The sequence below is a fragment of the Triticum aestivum genome, chromosome 3A, assembly GCF_018294505.1.
Source record: "Triticum aestivum cultivar Chinese Spring chromosome 3A, IWGSC CS RefSeq v2.1, whole genome shotgun sequence".
NCBI classification, from domain to species: Eukaryota; Viridiplantae; Streptophyta; class Magnoliopsida; order Poales; family Poaceae; genus Triticum; species Triticum aestivum.
Window position 1 is genome coordinate 602,623,392 of NC_057800.1, and position 17,771 is coordinate 602,641,162.

Sequence of the window (17,771 nt, forward strand, 5' to 3'; positions counted from 1 at the left end):
AGTGACATAACATGCAAGAAAGAAAAAAAAAGAAAAAACTAAAAAGAAAAATGTGCACGGATCTCCACGTAAGATCACATGAATATAGTATCGGCTGAGACTTGGTTAAATCTTAGTCGACTAAGATTTAACAATCACGTAACACAAAACCATATTTGTTACAAAATAGCACAAAAATATTTTATACAGTAGTACCTTTTTAAATTCGGGTACATGTGCACCCAGGTTGCATTGGTCAACATGCCATGTTTAGTAACCCACAAAAGATCCTGTCAAGACGCATTGCACCGTCTCGCATTCTCTCCCTAAACCTCAATTGTTTACCTTTCTTGTTCAAAAAGTCTAGTTTGTTTGTCCTTCTAACTCTCCTCTCCTGTATCAAAGTCAACATTTCCTCACCACCCACCCAAACCTACACCACACGAATTAGACGTGTCAGTCAGCTAACCCCACCCTCTCCCCTTCTCTCGGGGAGACCATGCACGCAACACGCCCCCGCCGCCATCGCTCGCACCCCGATTCCTCCCCTCCCCCGCTGCTCCGCAATGGCGCGCGTTGGTCACCACCCCATCTCCTACACCACCGCATCCCGGCCGCGCCACCACCACACGTGCCGCCGAGTTCTTTAAAACACGAGCTCCCAGGGACTCCCCGGACAAAGTCTTAACCACACCTCGCCCGGGCTGCCTTGGAGGAGAAGCGCCATCGCCTCTTCAAACCCACCTCCCGACCCCTCGTCCTCCTACTTAAGCTCGCCTCTGCGTGTCTTGCCTTTACGCCAGTAGCCAGCCAGCCAGCCAGCAGGAGTGCCGCGTAGTGCGTACATACATGCATGCCATGGCGCGGGCCGTGCACGACCGCCTCCCGTTCCTCGCCTCGCCGGAGCCGGCGCTCGCGCCGCCGGCGCCTGCCGGGAGGCGGAGGAACCCGTCCCTCTCCGAGATGCTCAGCCTCGTCAGCGCGGCCACCGTCGACCCGGCGGGCACCGACGACGACGGCTCCGTGTTCTCCCTCCCGATGCCGCAGTCCGCGCCTGCGGGCGTAGGTGACAATAATGCGGGTGGCGAGGCGCCGGGCCGGACCATCCAGTTCCGGCTGGCGTTCACCGACCTGACCTACAGCGTCCGGCGCGCGCGCCACGGCGGGGACGGCGGCGGCGGGGGGCTCTGCCTCCCCGTGCAGCGCCGGTCCGACCGCGTCACGGCGGCGCCCGGCGCGCACGCGCCGCGGACCAAGGCGCTGCTGGCCGGCGTCTCCGGGGAGGCCAAGGAGGGCGAGATCCTCGCCGTGATGGGCGCCAGCGGCTCCGGCAAGTCCACGCTCATCGACGCCCTCGCCAACCGCATCTCCCGCGACGCGCTCAAGGGCTCCGTCACGCTCAACGGCGAGCCGCTCACGGGCAACATCCTCAAGTCCATGTCCGCGTACGTCATGCAGGACGACCTGCTGTTCCCCATGCTCACCGTCACCGAGACGCTCTCCTTCGCCGCCGACTTCCGCCTGCCGCGCTCGCTCTGCGCCGCCAAGAAGCGCGCGCGCGTGCACGCGCTCATCGACCAGCTCGGCCTCCGCGCGGCCGCCAACACCATCATCGGCGACGAGGGCCACCGCGGGGTCTCCGGAGGCGAGCGCCGCAGGGTCTCCATCGGCACCGACATCATCCACGACCCCATCCTCCTGTTCCTCGACGAGCCCACCTCCGGCCTCGACTCCACGTCGGCGTTCATGGTCGTCAAGGTGCTCCGCCGCATCGCCGAGAGTGGCAGCATTGTCATTACCTCCATTCACCAGCCCAGCCAGCGCATCCTCGGCCTCCTCGACCGCCTCATCCTCCTCTCCGGTGGTCACACCGTCTTCAGCGGAGCCCCCTCCGCGCTCCCGACCTACTTCGCCGAGTTCGGGTTCCCTGTCCCCGACGACGAGAACCGCGCCGAGTTCGCGCTCGACCTCATCCGCGAGCTCGAGGCGTCGCCGACGGGGACGAAGCCTCTCGCCGACTTCCACCGCACGTGGAAGCTCATGCACGCGGCGAGGGACGACGCCGCGGCGTGGGCGCCGACGATGTCGCTCAAGGAGGCCATCAGCGCGAGCATCTCGCGCGGGAAGCTGGTGTCGGGCGCGGACGTGTCGAGCGGGGAGGCGGCGTCGATGCACACGTACGCGAACCCGTTCTGGGTGGAGATGAAGGTGCTGACGAAGCGGTCGGCGATCAACACGCGACGCATGCCGGAGCTGTTCCTCATCCGGCTCGGCGCCGTGGTGGTGACCGGCGCGATCCTGGCGACCGTCTTCTTCAAGCTGGACCAGTCGCCCAAGGGCGCGCAGGAGCGGCTGGGCTTCTTCGCCTTCGCCATGTCCACCATGTTCTACACCTGCGCCGACGCACTCCCAGTGTTCCTCCAGGAGCGGTACGTGTTCCTCCGGGAGACGGCCTACGGCGCGTACCGCCACGTCTCCTACGTGCTCTCCAACGCCATCGTCTCCTTCCCGCCGCTGGTGGTCCTTTCTCTCGCCTTCGCGCTCACCACCTTCTTCGCCGTGGGGCTGGCCGGCGGCGCGTCCGGGTTCGCCTTCTACACGCTGGCCATCCTGGCGTCCTTCTGGGCGGGGAGCGGGTTCGTGACCTTCCTCTCCGGCGTGATCCCGCACGTGATGATCGGGTACACGGTGGTGGTGGCCATCCTGGCCTACTTCCTGCTCTTCAGCGGCTTCTTCATCAACCGGGACAGGATCCCGGCCTACTGGCTGTGGTTCCATTACCTGTCGCTGGTCAAGTACCCGTTCGAGGGGGTGCTGCAGAACGAGTTCGCGCGCGGCGGCGAGTGCTTCGTGCGCGGCGCGCAGATCTTCGACAACTCGCCGCTGGGGGCGCTGCCGGAGGCGGTGAAGGAGCGGGTGCTGGCGTCCATCAGCTCGGCGCTCGGGGTCGGGATCGGCGCCGACACCTGCGTGGCCACGGGGCGGAGCGTGCTGCGGCAGGCCGCCGTGACGCAGCTCGGCAAGTGGGAGTGCCTGCTGGTGACGGCGGCCTGGGGCTTCTTCTTCCGGATCCTCTTCTACTTCAGCCTCGTGCTCGGCAGCAAGAACAAGAGGAGGTGATCATTCGTGCAGCGCGCGCGGATGCGTACGTTTGATTTGAACCGTCCGAGGAGGGAAGAAGACGATGACATGATTAAGCAGATGCCACACTATTATCATCTATCGGTCTCTGCAATTGTTGAACAGATGTGCTTTTGACTTCTTTTTTCCTTTTCTTTTCTTCTCCTTGTGATTTTGCAAGTCAAATAATTAAGTGGTTCATACTTCATACATATGCTTTCCTATCCACTGCCCTTTTTGTTCATTTTCCATGTGTGTTGTAGCCTTGTAGACCTGTGAAATGAAGTATTACTGCTATTTTTGTTCCAAAATGCTTGTCCAAATCTCAGGAAAAACAAACGCAGTCTGATGCAAAGCAACATGGTTTTGTAGTGTTGTGGTCGATCACTTATTATCCGTTTCTCCCGCCTCACTTTATTTGGTGGGATGTGGTTTGGAACTTCACTCATAATGCATGCGCCGTGTTGTTCACTGGTGCAGAAAAGAAGAACGTTCCTTGTTATAGACACTGAAACGAATAAAGCAGGACCCCTTTTCGAACAACAGAGCACAAATCTGTGCCGTTCTCATGTTACCATATCCCTTTATTATGTTCCTAACCGAACATCAGATGCTAGCATATTAACATGAAAATGTCACGGCTAGCTTTCATGTGTTGGTATAACAGAGACTGGGTTAGATAGGAAACGTGCGGGAGGGATCGAGACATGGGTTTGGGTTGGGTGATGGTTAGGTCTACTTATCATAACCAAAGGGGTCACACCTGCATCGGCGGGCCGTAATGAATGGCCACGAGACAAGGTACGCACCGGCTTACGTGCTCTCCCACTCGCTTCTCCGATACTGCATCCATCCGTAAAAGTCTCTGCTTTGCTTTGCTTGTGCGAGCGCAGCTGATCGGACATCTCTCTGGTTCTAGAGGAGAATTTAACAACAGTATTGTGGCGGAGAAAGCAGCAAGGATGGGGTTTGGTTTCGCTTGGGCGTAACCATTGTTGATTGGTAGCTCAACCAGTTTTCTCTAGAATATATATACAGCTTCCTTGAAACATTTCCCGTGCCGCAAAACATGCCGCTCCCCCTCTGACAATGTACCCAGTACCGAAACAAAAAATGCTCAACACCTCCTACTATCACTTGTATGTAGTAAGAGTATGTGCCAGTAGCGGCTCGTTTTTCGGCTTGGAACGGACGAAAGCGGCAACCGAGCCATTCCAGAGGAAGCACCATGATGATCATGGTCGTCCGAGTGGCTGGTCGTCGGGCAAGAAGATTCCCGGCAGAGGACATGCTGATCTGTCCGTCCGGCGACCGACAGGCGATCGATGCAGGCGGGGGTGCACTGGACTGGACCGGACCGGGCCGTGAGCAGACGAGCTGCAGCGTACCAAACCGGCGAGACGAGGAGAGACGCTTCCCTCTGAGGGCATCTCCAATGCTCAGCGCTTAGATGGGCAATATTCTTCTTTGTAGCGCCTGCATTAGAGTCCATTCCTACAACGCTAGCAGGCGCTAGGCCAGTTAGAAAAGAACGGAGAGATTGGCTAATCCCACAACGAAAAAGCCGGAGCGTCCGAGGACTTTCCTGGCATCGACGCTAGCTAATTTCCTTAACTTGGCCGGGAATCACACCTAGCGGCCAGGAATTTGATCCTAGCGCTCGGCCTAAGCACCGGCGTTGTACATGCCCTGAGACGGGCACGGCGAAGTCTCCCTGTTTGAAAACTGTTCTTTTCCCGCAGACCTGCGCCTGGGAGTCGCTTCCCTCGTGAGTACCGCGTTGTGTGCTGGTCGTAGCAGTATAATAATGCGCGCGCATGCATACGCGAGGGGTGCGCCCGGTCTTGGTGCAGGCCAGCGACCCCACACCCGAACGCCCACTCGCCGGATCGTCTTCGAATGGAGAGCGGTGCCCTGTTATTGGTTTGTCTGAAATCTTTCAAGAAGGAATGATGCAATCTTCCACTTAGTGATTCAGAAACTCCTCCTTTCCATTGTTAAAATCGCCATCATTTCAACACGTGTGTGGTTGTTTAACATTGGAGCCTCCCACCATGAAACGTGACATCAGTTACTGAATTAGTTGTTTCATGCCAATTGGAATATTCAGCAAACTTAGTTGGTTTCCTTGGCCGTATCACGACGACAGATGTTTGCCCCATTGAGCTTTTCGTCTATATTGCAATATCCAAAATCTTATAATACTGAACGGAGGGAGTGTGCATTTAGCACATCTTGTTGCCATGGTTTCCCACATGGGTTTAAGGTTACATGTTTTTGCTAGAGATTGCCAAAGGTAAATGATGTGCATATTGAAGAAACCTGTATGAGTTGTTGTATAAGTAAGATGATGCTCGTTTCCTTGCTCTGTGTTCTGCCCTGCAATTGTGCCTACTGCCAACTAATCGGTACTGATAAATAGTACATTGATAAGAGGAGCATTCCCAAATTTAGGTGCAGTATAATCTTCTGGTTATTTTGACAGGGGAAGCCATAGAGGTGCCCCCAACAGTAAATGTTAGACAAAACTTGTTCAACTTATGAATATTTGTTAGTATTTATTCCCAATTTTAAAAGTATTAACTTTAATTGGATCTCAATGTTAAATTGACAAATCTTGACATCTACAAACTAAGATTGTCAGGTGACTGAGAGTAAAAAGTGAAATAGTAAATACTAGAGACTTATTCTTGCTTGCAAAAGACACAGCACACTTAGTCCTCAAAATAAAGAACGCACGACCTTTCCTTCCTATTCCCGGCATATTACTTCTGCTAGATAACGAATGGAGCGGGTTGAGGTGGACGGCTGATGCAGATTTTCAAAACCTTTTGAGTTTATTCCAGCTAGAGCAAGTTTCATTTTTAGAAGTGATGACCTGTAAGGAGTGGCGGAGCTAGGAATTTGCTCCTGGGTATTCTTGTTTTTTTTTTGCAATGCAATATAACAGGACAACAAATGTGCGGTAAGATAGCAACATCAATGAGTCAATGACCATATATCGATAAAAAAATATGGCAACATCTCTAACAATTAAGAAAGATTACAAAACAACGAGGGAAATTACAATATAACTCTACGGTCCCCTTTCTGAGTCTTTAACTTGCTTGAAGAATTCTCACGCAACAAACATGACCAAGCAATTTTTCAAATATTCGTCACCCATTTTATTCCTTAGTTGATTCTTCACATAGTTCATAGAGGAAAGTACCATTTCAACAGATTTTGACAAAAAGATACATCAGCACATCACTACATCCACATCACAAGAACAATTACATCTAGGTAAATCACAAGAACAAAGTAGCGATCAGTAGCATGGACTTGTAAAAAAGCTTGTGAATTGTTAAAAGTCAGAGGAGAAATTACCTGAAGAAACTTGTTTGGCAGCGGTACTGGCCGTGGATGGATCTTTTGGGGGCTTCGGGGAGGCAGCCGACCAGGACAACCGTCAATCGGAGGAGCGGGACTGCGCTACGGGAGGCTTGCCGCCGCAGAAACCTGGCTCCTCCTGGGAGCGACAGACTGGCCGCAGAAACCGCCGCCGCTGCCCGGCGTGGGCGCGTGGCTGCCGTCGTTGGCCGGCGCCGCCGTCAGGAGTCAACTAGAGTTGGGAATCGGGTGGGAATCGCCGGACTGGCCGACTGGCAGGGAGTGCGATCTGCTCGCTCGCGTTGAGTGTGGCGTGGAATGGACCTGTGGACGCAGAGACTGACGGGTGGGCCGCCCTGCCGCTTTGGGCTTCATTTCCTTTTCTTTTTGGATGGATTTGGAGGGAAGCCGCGTCTTCCTCCTTTCACTCCGGAAAACCCCACTGCTCTCCGTCTCGCTCTGAAGAAAGGAAACCCTACCCCGTCGCCGCTGCCGGGCGGCCGCCACCCACGCCGTGCCCCGTCCGGCCGTCGCGTTCGGCCGTTCGGCCTTCGCTCTACCCAGCAGGCCGGCAATCTTCCCCTTCCGTCCCCTTCTTCGTTGCTTCCCCAGGCAATTGCCCCGGCGAGGCGTCGACCCCGTTTGATCTCGAGGAGGAGCAACCCCGGCGGCCTGCGCCCTTCGGCATTCCGCCTCAGCAGCAGCAGCAACAAAGGTATCCCTCATCTCAGACTCTCGCAATTCCCAAATCCCAATTTTTATCTTGTTAATGCCGAAAAGAGACGCCTCTTATGTGTTTATCAAATGCTGAAATACAAAAAAATGCAGTATCTCTTTTCTCTTGCTGCTGACCTCAAACGTATAGCCATTTGCCTGGATTGAAACATGATCTTCAATTCCATGGATATACCCATTTGGCCTGGTTCGAGATTTTCAGCCCGTTAACTGATAACACCGTAGGTAGATGGCCGTATGCATCGTTCTGATGCAGAGGCCGGGTAACCCCCTTTTCGAAAAAAAAATTTGATAACACCGTAACCTGAAAGCTTTACATGCGTTTGTTTCACGTGGCCTGTAATTAGGTCCCATGTAATCGGTTTACATCACAAGTTCACAACTCATGGTCGATACCGCCCACTCCCCAGCTGAATCGAAAACCGTTATTTAGGTTCTCCCACGCAGATCCTGGATGCCTGGCAATTTACATGCAATTTTGATCTTTTTCATCCATTTGTTTTGGATTGGGATCCATTGCTTCCATTTTTCAAGGTAATGCAGAGTTGCTGTTCAGAAAAGATTTTTCCTAACTGTGTTCTAAACCGAACATTGCACTGTACTTGTATACCGTTACATTTCAAAAGCTAACAAAGTTGAGTTTTTCCCACTCCTTTTCCATTACCAACTTATTCTGATTCAACTATTATTTTTGTTACGATTTCTTATGAGTTATGCAACAAATCTTGACTTCTGTTACCTTGAAACTGGGTTTTTTTTTGCCCTTAGTTTCTCGCCCGAGGCGTCAGCCAGTCCGGGCTCTACGGATGGGCGCCGCCGCGGGAGTTCTGCGGAAGACGGTGGCGGACAGCTCCAGGAACGAGGAGGAAGAGGAGCAGCAGTGTCACATCTGCCGCCACCCCGCCGAGCCGGAGCGCCCCCTGCGCCTGCCGCGGCAGCATCCGCTTCGTCCATGATGACTGCCAGCTCCAGTGGCTCTCCACCACCTGCCAGCGCCGCTGCGAGGTACCTATCACCCTCTCCTCCTCCCCTGCCTAGGCTTTCCACCCTCTCCACCATCCGTCAACGCCTGCGTCCGCGAGTTCAGCTGCCCGCTATGCTCGGCGGACACACGCGGACTGCTTTGTTTAGAATGACTGTTGCTATGCAACTAGCTGCCAGCTGCTATGCTCTAGCTAGGTGAGACTTGCAGCAACAGCAACATATGAGTAGGCTTGCCACTGAATAATTTTGTTGGCAAACATTTTTTAAGCTGAACAGCAAACACATGTAAGAAAAGGCCAATATACAATACTGCTTAGTTTGTACTGTATCGATTTTACAAGTTGATATGATCAACATAGAACAAAAAAACTACAGGTGCCTGCCTCATATGTGAGTTCCTGAACAAACAAAAGAGAAAACTGAAGCACTGCGAAGAAATTGTCCCTTTAGATCCTCTTTTCTTTTCGTTCTTGACCCGACAGATCCTCTTACCTTTATGTAAAATGGGGCCAACTGACAAGTGCTGAACTTTGATTGATCAGGTGTGCGGACAGGAGATCTCTATCCGCCCCATCCACGGCGTGGATGCCTCGGCCCTGGCAACGCTTGCGAGTCTCATTGTATCACTGTTGTGCCTCATCCTGACAGTCAAGGTTGCCTGGGAGCTCACCAGCCTGTACCTATGGCGCCTCGCGCTCGCCAGGAGCCGCGCCGAGGCCTTCCGTCTGCTCTCCGTCCGCCCCTTTGAACCTCCTGTCCTTGCTCAACTGGCGCTCCGAGCTGAACGCGTGTTTCACGCAAAGTACGGGGGACGTCGGAGCCGCTGCCAGGTCGCCGTGCTGCGCCTCCTTCAGTTTTCCGTGGCGGTATGCTTACTCTCCTTGCTCCTCAACCAGTCTAGTATATCTGCTGATACTTTATTAATACTGTGGTTTTGATACTACAATGACGTGGTCCTACATTCTTCCCATACTAGTAAAGCACCAATTAACGTGCCTGTGTTCTCTACTACTCCCTCCGTTCACTGTTATAAGATGTTTTAACTTTTTCCTGAATCGTTTTACTGTGTTTGTTCACCTCGTTTCAGTCCGTATCATCTATATTGAAATATCCAAAGTCTTATAATAGTGAACGGAGGGAGTAGCATTTAGCACATCTTGTTGCCATGGTTTCCCACATTGGTTTAAGGTTACATGTTATGGCTAGAGATTGCCAAAAGTAAATGATGTCCATATTGAAGAAACCTGTAAGAGTTGTTGTATAAGTAAGATGATACTCATTTCCTTGCTCTGTGTTCTGCCCTGCAATTGTGCCTACTGCCAATTAATCGGTACTGAACTACTGATAAATACATTGATAAGAGGAGCATTCCCAAATTTAGGTGCAGTATAATCTTCTGGTTATTTTGACAGGGAAGCCGTAGGGGTGCCCCCGACAGTAAATGTTAGACAAAGCTGTACAAGTATATACAGTAGAAAAAGATAGAAGGTGGGCAGGGGTAATGTGCAACATGGTAGGGACCTAAACAAGGGAATTTACCCAAGAGATAAAAGGGCCAGCACGCTCAGCAGAGTCTGAAAGTCTGTCTGCACAACTGACAGTGTCTTAACTTGTTCTTTTTGGTGCTTTCCCGTTGTGATCATGCAGTGTTTTTAAGGCTAATCCTATCCGGGCTTTTACAAGGTTTTGGCTTAGTTCATGCTTTTGAAATGGATGCTTTACATTTCTTTTTCTGCTTGTCATTTTACATGTCTCTAAAAAATTCTAACATATGCCTATCTAATCAGGTGACAATGGTTGACATGGTTCTGGCCTGTACATCTGCATTTATCCCTTTCACACTTGGAAGGATAATCCTATTGTGCACAGGTGAATTCGACTCCTTTGCTGCAACACCCTCTGTCCTCCTAGTCGGATATTGGTTTATCTTCTCGCTGGCGCTGGGTGCCACTTTCGCTTGGCTTCTTCATACTACTGGGTAAGCCCTGTAGTTTTGTTTCATTTTCTAATATAGTCTAATTTTCACCTTATTTCCAAGATATGTGTCTTCTTCCAAATTATAGTTTACAGGATAGAAACCTTTTTTCTTTCTAATATATTTGCCAGGGGCGTCTTCCCGAGACTCGCCAGGGGCTTCCGCGCGCTCTGCCGTCTACCTGAGCTGGCCTGGGACTTCTGCGTCTATGACCTTGATAAGTATGTCTTTTTTTTCGAAACGGAGGCAAAAGATTTGCCTCATCAATTAAATAAGTAGAGAATAGAGTTTAGAGTTATACAACACACCCACAGCAGCGGCATGACAATTACTCGCGCAACAACAAGTTCCCTAGTCTTTTAGCGCCGGCGGTTACCCAAAGCTTGGCCTCGTCCAGAATGGTGGTAAGGATAACAGGCGGTGGCATGCACTTGTGACGGAACACCCTAGCATTTCTTTCGTTCCAAATTGTCCAAGAGACAAGCATGGTGAGGGAGGCCATAGCATGCCAATTAGGATTGGTACAGTCGGTTCTCTTGTCCTACCACTCTTTGACGGTTTCGTGGAGGTGCCACGTTGATGTATCCATGTGATGTAAGCCAATCTTCTCGATGATGGCTCTCCAAAGCCTAATCGTGTAGCGGCACTTGAAGAAAAGGTGAGCACCCGTTTCCTGCTCCCTCTTGCAAAGAGGGCAGAGGCCGCAATTTGGCCACCCACGCCTCTCCAAGCGATCGGCGGTCCAAATCCTATCTTGCAATGCCAACCACGAAAAGAATTTAACCTTGGGAGGAGCCCAAACCTTCCAGACCATGCGGTCCATGGGAGAGAGGGTCAAGCCAAGGAACTGAGCCTTGTATGCGGTAGCCGCCGTGTAGATTCCGTCATTCGCGTGTTTCCAAACAATTTCATCTTCGGCTTGTTCATCAAGGTGGAAGTTGTGCACAAGCATCCAAAGAGTGAAAAATTCCCGAATGTGGTTGCTGGAGAAAGTGGTGTTGTGGCGGATTTTGAAGATCCACGCATTCCCTCGAAGAGCCTCACGCACCGACCAATTCTTCCGTCTTGATGCCTCGTAGATTAGCGGCGCAATATCCTTGGGCTTGCGACCAAGAAGCCAGGGGGCATCCCAAAACGGTGTTCTAGCGCCGTCACCCACAGTGATGGTGGTAGAGGCGTAGAAAAACTGGCGGTCATCCTCGGTGCAAGAATTGCCAAAACCCACCCACAGCTTGTGGGGTTCCGTCCATTCATACCAAAGCCAGCGAAGGCGCAGAGCACGTGCGAACTTGTCGGTATTGAGGACTCCTAATCCACCGTACTCCTTTGGTCGGCACACCACTTGCCAGTTGACCTTGCACTTGGCTCCCGTTGTTTTATCCGCGCCGGACCAAAGGAAAGCCCTCTCAATTTTGTTTAGGTTATGAAGTGATCTTGCTGGCACGATAAGAGGCGTAATAGAGTACACCGCTTGGGAGGAGATGACCGACTTGACGAGGGTCGTGTGTCCGATGGTAGTGATGTCTTGGCCCTCCCAAGTGACCAATTTGCCAGCCGCCTTGTCTTCGAGGTATTGGAAGTCAACATGCTTAAGTTGCCAAACAGAGAGAGGCAACCCCAAGTATTTAACCGGGAAAGATGCCCGTGCGGCTGGCATGCTCTGAAGAATATGGTCAAGGTCAAGGTGATTGCAGCGGATTGGCACGACGGAGCTTTTTTGGAAGTTGGTGCATAGGCCCGTCACCTCGCCAAAGCCTCTCAAGATAGAGGCAAGGTTGTCAATGTCCTTCTTGATAGGAGCCACAAAAACCGCCGCGTCGTCAGCATAGAGGGAGGTTCGCACCATGGCCCCACGCCCACGGATCTTATGCAGGAGACCTTTTCGAGTTGCAAGGTCCAAAATCTTGTGGAGGGGGTCGATCGCAATGACAAAAAGCAGGGGGGAAATGGGGTCCCCCTGCCTAAGTCCGCACCTTTGCTTCACTGGAGGGCCGGGCAACCCATTTAAAAGGATCCGAGATGAAGATGTGGATAGAAGCGCGGCAATCCAAGCCCGGAATTTGTCGGGGAACCCCAACCGTTGAAGCACATCAAGGATGTATTCCCACTTGATTGAGTCAAAAGCCTTCTTGATGTCAAGTTTGAACAGAAGAGCTGGGGTCTTGCACTTGTGCAGGCGTCTAGCAAAATTTCGCACACACATGAAGTTATCATGTATGCTTCTTCTCTTGATGAAGGCGCTCTGAGCGTTTGAGACAAGGTCGTTCATGTGGGGGGCCAGCCGAAGTGAGAGAACTTTGGCAATGATTTTGGCAATGGCGTGGACAAGGCTAATAGGTCTGTAATCAGAGATGCCTTCCACACCCTCCTTCTTGGGCAAGAGAACGACATTGGCAGAATTGAGCCATTGCAAGTTGGAGGTGTGTAGGGAATCGAAGCGTTGAATAACCCTCATGACGGAATGCTTGATGATTCCCCAACACTTTTTGAAGAAGGTTCCTGTGAAGCCATCCGGTCCAGGCGCCTTATTGCCAGGCATCTCCTTAATGGCCCCCCACACCTCATCCTCCGTGATGGTGTTGCCAAGGTCATGCAAGTCATGGGGCTCGGTGCTGAGCTCCTCCCAATTAAAATCTTTGTTGCACGTGCCTCTCCTCCCCATGACCTCAGAGAAGTGGTCATGGATGATCTTTTCTTTTACCTCATGTTCAGTCACCCACCCTTGTGCATGTTTGATACGATGAATGTAGTTTTTCCGTCTTCGGGCATTAATGCGGCGATGAAAGAATCTGGTGTTTGCATCACCATCCCTCAGATTTGAAATCCTGGCACATTGGCTTTTCCTAGCCCTCTCAAGCACCGCCAAACTAATAACCCTCCGCTTGAGCCTAGAACGTAAGTCACGTTCCTCGGGAGAAAGAATCCGCTCTTCTTGTGCAATGTCGAGGCGAAGAATCACAAGCAGGGCTGCATGTAGTTGAATCTTAGCCTTGGAAAAGAGCTTCTTGTTCCACTCGGAGAGCCGAATCGCAGTTTTCTTGATAAGGCTCCGTGTGACCCACGTGCTCGTCCCACGCCTTCTGAACCACCTCGTTGAATCCAGGCAAAGATACCCAGAAATTCTCGAATTTGAAGGACCGTGGCCTTCTGGGGCCCCTGTCATCCGCGAGAAGGAGCGGACAATGATCGGAAAGGGAGGACGACAAAGCATGCAAGACATGGGTGTTGAATGTCGTATCCCATTCCGCATTGCAGAAGAAGGAGTCAAGCTTGCAAAGCGTTGGGTTGTCCCGCTCATTACTCCACGTGAAGCGTCTATTCTGAAGATGGATTTCCTTGAGCTCGCAGGATTGCAAAGTAGCGCAGAACCGGTTAATCCTACTTCGATTAACATTTCTCTTGTTTTTGTCACGTGCACGATAGATCTGATTGAAGTCTCCTAGAGCAAGCCAACCAACACCAGCCAAAGGCTTGTGGGCGGTAAGTTCGGCGAAGAAGTCGTCCTTGCAAGCATAGTCTGTGGGACCATAGACGGAAGTGAGTTTGTAACACATGTCGGTCGCACGGATGCGGACCATGCCAGAGATGCAATAGGTCGAAGCTGAGATATCAGAGACGTCAAGAACATTGTCGTCCCACAATAAAAGGATCCCTCCCCTAGTCCCAGTGGCCGGGCGTTGCGCGAAATTTTTGAGTCTGTTACCACCAAGGAAGGCAGCAACAAACTTGTCAATACTGGCAAGCTTCGTCTCTTGTAAGCAGACGAGTTGACACGAGGAGGCGGCGATCGTTGCACTGACTGTTGCCCGCCTAGCTGAGCAGTTTAAGCCACGGACGTTCCAACTGAGCGTGTTGATTGGCTGTATCAGCATGGGACACACCATCATGCACATAGACCTGACGGTCCTGACCATGTAGCTAGAAAGGACACAGAACGTAGCCATTGATACAACTGTCCAACTGGAGCAGTACAACACCGCATGTAGCCCAACACAAGGCAACGCCATGCACCCCTGATACAACACACACACCTAAAAACGAAAGCAACAGGGCCACCCCATGACACATTACTTAGTTGGACTAACATAATCAACTAAAACAGCCCAAGCATGCAGACTGGGAGATCAAGGTGTAGCCGGCTGCGATCCCACGACTTCCTGTGCTAGATGGCCCTCTTGAGCAAGCTCCAGCGCACCCTCACCATCATGGTCCAGCAATGCATCCTCGACACCGTTGACAGCAGCATCATCAAGGTGGAAGAACTCCCTCATGGCCATGATCACCTCTGGAGCCAGCTGCTCCTTAAACTTGGCTGTGAAGTCGTTCAAGGTAGCCTCAGTAACATCTTCTCCGTCTCTTGTGATTCCCATTGTGCGACAGACGAGCTTCTCCGCCACCTTGATAAGTATGTCGTGGATGAGCCTATTGTCATTGGGCAGAGGTTGGAAGATGTCGCCGACGGTAGGTGAGAGCGGGGAACTCTGTTTCCAGTAGTTGGTAGGAACAGGGATCTGGTGATATATACAGTATATATATGTATACCATGCATACTTAGGAATATATATATAGGCCACGTTATTGAGATGATGCTAGGCATATAAATTTCTGGTGAAACTTGTAGATGTGGATGCAGTTTCCCATGTGGAAGTTACCGAGGGTTGCATCGGTCGGTCAGTTCGACAGCGTCGTTCCTTTTTTGTTGAACTGAACTGATGTTCGTAAATTTCTGTCCCTTTTTTCTGTGGACCACTGGCAGGATAGGCTGAGGAGAAACGAGATGATGCTGGTTGCCTTTCTTAATTTTTGCAATTCCTTTCAGTTTCACTGGATGGTTTTTGGTGCATGCCAGATATGCTTTGTCCCTGTCAAAAGGCATATATACTTGTTTGTTTTGGCAGAGTAGCCACTAAATTTCCCGCAAAAAAAAAAAAGAGAGTAGCCACTAAATGCTTCAGGCAATCAGCTTAGAATTTCTTGTGAGTTTGGGGAAGTTTATCTTGGAGCCTGTTTTGGCAGAGTAGCCACTAAATGTTTCAGTCAATCAGCTTAGAATTTCTTGTGAGTTTGGGGAAGTTTAACTTGGAGCCTGTTTTGCCAAGATGTCACAAATTCAGCACGGAAATTTGTTTCTTATATGCGGTTCTGTTATCACTCAGATATGTTGGGATTGTGAGCAAAGTGTACCCTACACAATTTTTGGCTGACCAAAAAATTAGTGTTTGTTTGGATGATTGCCAACCTTTTAGCATGCTGAGCGCAACATGCCATCGTGCAAACTAAAGGCCCAAACAAGCGAATTGTGCGTCGTACGAGTCGTTCGGTTATATAACAAAATATGTAACTTTCGCCAAATACATTTTCCCTTTAGAAAAATGTTGATGAAGATTGCCGTGGAACATAAAAATCATCACAGAGAGCATATTCTGCCGGCCCTGAATACTCTGTAGCTCCATTGCCAATCTGCTACGCATTGGCCAACTCAAATACAGTTCAGACTGAAGTGTCAAAAGCATCAAAATTTCACTCTCAGGAAGATCAGCTAACAAACGATTGCAATCCGGCAGCTTCCAAACTATACTAAGTATACCTGAAAGCCTGTACCTGTGCTAGAAATGTATCTGGCAATCAGGCAATAATGACTTACTTCGGGAGAAAAAACATAGTTCAGAGAACAAACACACTAAAAAAGGCAGATAGCTCAGTAACACACGATCAATATCACGATGCTAACCTGGAACACTGGGTCTTACTGTTGATTCCAAGTTCACAAACCATGTAGGTCTCTAGGTGCATATTTGCTACTCAGGCAAGCATACAAATCTTTGCAGCTACATGGCAATGCACGAACAATCACACACCGGTTCTATGCAAATTCCCAGATCCTCATCAAGTTTCTTCATCGAAATACACTAACTGATCTTGCTGTCATATTATGAGGCATCAAGATGTTAATCAATGTTCTCTTCTCACTGTACAAATGAAATTGTTTGCTCATAAAGGAAATATAACAAAGTGGGCACGAAGCAAAACTGAGACTTGGCAAAATGACAGCAGTGATTGAATTCGCCTAGTTTGCAACACAAGCAATCCAAATTACCCCTGGTCTCACCGGCAACATTTGAAGCTAAAAGAAATAAGCAGAAGTGAAGATTTACCACAGTACATAGACAAATATAAGTTAAATCCTGCATCTGTATAGTATGATCAACATCACAAGGAGGAGAAATTGAACAGGTAGGGCTGCATTTCCTGTCATCATGTATCCTGTATCCCCTCGCAGCAACACTCTAGAGCTCGAACTCCTCCTCACGGAGAGCCATCTCCGCAGCCTCCTCCTCATCGTCATCCAGAGCAAAGTACTGGTTCCTCTCAGCCGGCTTGAACATGTAGAACATGAACATGTAGAATGCCATGGTGGCCACCTCCTCTGCCGCGACACTCACCCATCTGTACTTGTAGTTGGTGATTGTCTTGAGCGCATAGACAATGATCCTTGTGAAGTACAAGTATCCAATCACAACGACATAGAACTGGCGGAAGAGCGTGAGCTTGGCGAGGGTTCGTGCAGCCTTGCCGTCTGTCTTGGATGACTCGCGCAGGGAACGCATCGACCACACAACCGGGAAGAGCACCGCGCAGCAGCAGGCTACATCAACAAACAAGAAGATCTGGTTCCATGTCACCCATGCTTGCAAGTATTGCCCGGTCTCACCAACGACAGCTGCAGCAATGTTAGCTGCAACCTGCAAAGGGATCACCACCATGAGCACCTTCTTCTCCTTGTCCTGCAGGAAGGGCTTGAGGAACGACCAGCCGGTACCAATCAGCGCGATCACGGCGAACAAGATCACACCCTTAACAAGCTGGAACAGATAGAACATGACGTCCCAGCCATGCGAAGATCCGGCGACGCGGATGTAGTGCTGGTCCTCGGCGGCCGAGATGCAGTAGAGCATACGGGCGAGGAGCAGGCAGGACATGAGGTGGTGGATGCGGTGCGCCGAGAGGCGGTTGTGGTAGAGGGTGAGGTAGAGCCAGGCGGCCAGGAAGGCGACGTAGCCGAGCGCGAAGAAGGCGTAGATCGTCGGGACGGGGGCCTGGCCGACGGAGAGGTAGTCCTTGGTGCCGTCGGGGTTGGTGTTGTACATGTCGGTGCGTACCTCCATGGTGACTGCGGTCTCGGGCGCGCAGTTGGCGAAGAAGAGGCTGTACTCGTCGGGGTGGGAGACGGGGAAGGTCTTGCTGTAGTTGCCGGTGGCGTCGAGGTCGCCGAAGGTGAAGAGCGGGATGACGTAGCGGCTGTTGAGGACGCAGCCCGTGTTGGGGTCGGGGTTGGGGTTCAGATCCGTGGGCGGCGGCTGCTCGTAGATGGCCTCGAAGAGGGCCTCGTCGGAGAGGAGGAAGAAGCCGAGCTGCGCGGGCTCCGGCTTGGCGAGCTTGGAGACGACCTTGGCGCCGGTGAGCGCGATGGAGACGGACCCGCGGTGCGAGAAGCCGAACTTCTCGAAGAGGATGGTCCCGCGGGAGTCGTCCTTGAAGGACTCCTGCTTGATCTCCGCCGCGGCCGGGCGGAGGACGGCCCCGGCCACCGCGAGGAGCAGGAGCA

General features: G+C 51.4%; 3 protein-coding genes and 1 long non-coding RNA gene across 4 annotated transcripts; 2 read left to right on the forward strand and 2 right to left on the reverse strand.

Moving 5' to 3' along the window:
• Positions 1-487: 487 nt before the first annotated feature.
• LOC123062516 (ABC transporter G family member 6-like) lies at positions 488-3,311 on the forward strand. Its single transcript, XM_044486064.1, has one exon. The coding sequence runs from the start codon at positions 829-831 to the stop codon at positions 3,097-3,099; it is 2,271 nt and encodes a 756-aa protein (XP_044341999.1). The 5' UTR covers positions 488-828; the 3' UTR covers positions 3,100-3,311.
• Positions 3,312-6,293: 2,982 nt separating this feature from the next.
• LOC123062517 (uncharacterized) lies at positions 6,294-6,884 on the reverse strand. Its single transcript, XR_006429724.1, has 2 exons — positions 6,469-6,884; positions 6,294-6,380 (listed from the first exon to the last, which is right to left on the reverse strand). It is a non-coding gene; the product is annotated as an uncharacterized lncRNA (long non-coding RNA).
• Positions 6,885-7,435: 551 nt separating this feature from the next.
• Positions 7,436-15,383, forward strand: LOC123057028 (uncharacterized). The gene is made up of 6 exons (XM_044480204.1): positions 7,436-7,441; positions 7,975-8,211; positions 8,733-9,056; positions 9,978-10,168; positions 10,297-10,386; positions 14,268-15,383. The coding sequence occupies exons 1-6, from the start codon at positions 7,436-7,438 to the stop codon at positions 14,329-14,331; spliced, it is 912 nt and encodes a 303-aa protein (XP_044336139.1). The 3' UTR covers positions 14,332-15,383.
• An 818-nt stretch (positions 15,384-16,201) lies between these two features.
• On the reverse strand, positions 16,202-17,763 carry LOC123062518 (protein CANDIDATE G-PROTEIN COUPLED RECEPTOR 7; the record flags this gene model as incomplete). Its single annotated transcript, XM_044486065.1, is given in 1 exon segment — positions 16,202-17,763. A coding segment is annotated over 1 exon segment (1,311 nt), but the record flags the coding sequence as incomplete, so codon positions are not given.
• Positions 17,764-17,771: the final 8 nt, after the last annotated feature.

What these genes read in the sequence shown, in the direction of transcription:
- LOC123057028 (XM_044480204.1), top strand. An exon ending in TCCTTCAGTTTTCCGTGGCG is followed by an intron (nt 9,057 to 9,977) that starts GTATGCTTACTC and finishes CTATCTAATCAG; the next exon opens with GTGACAATGGTTGACATGGT. An exon ending in TGGCTTCTTCATACTACTGG is followed by an intron (nt 10,169 to 10,296) that starts GTAAGCCCTGTA and finishes TATATTTGCCAG; the next exon opens with GGGCGTCTTCCCGAGACTCG.
- LOC123062516 (XM_044486064.1), top strand. Translation starts at nt 829, where the DNA reads ATGCATGCCATGGCGCGGGCCGTGCACGACCGCCTCCCGTTCCTCGCC.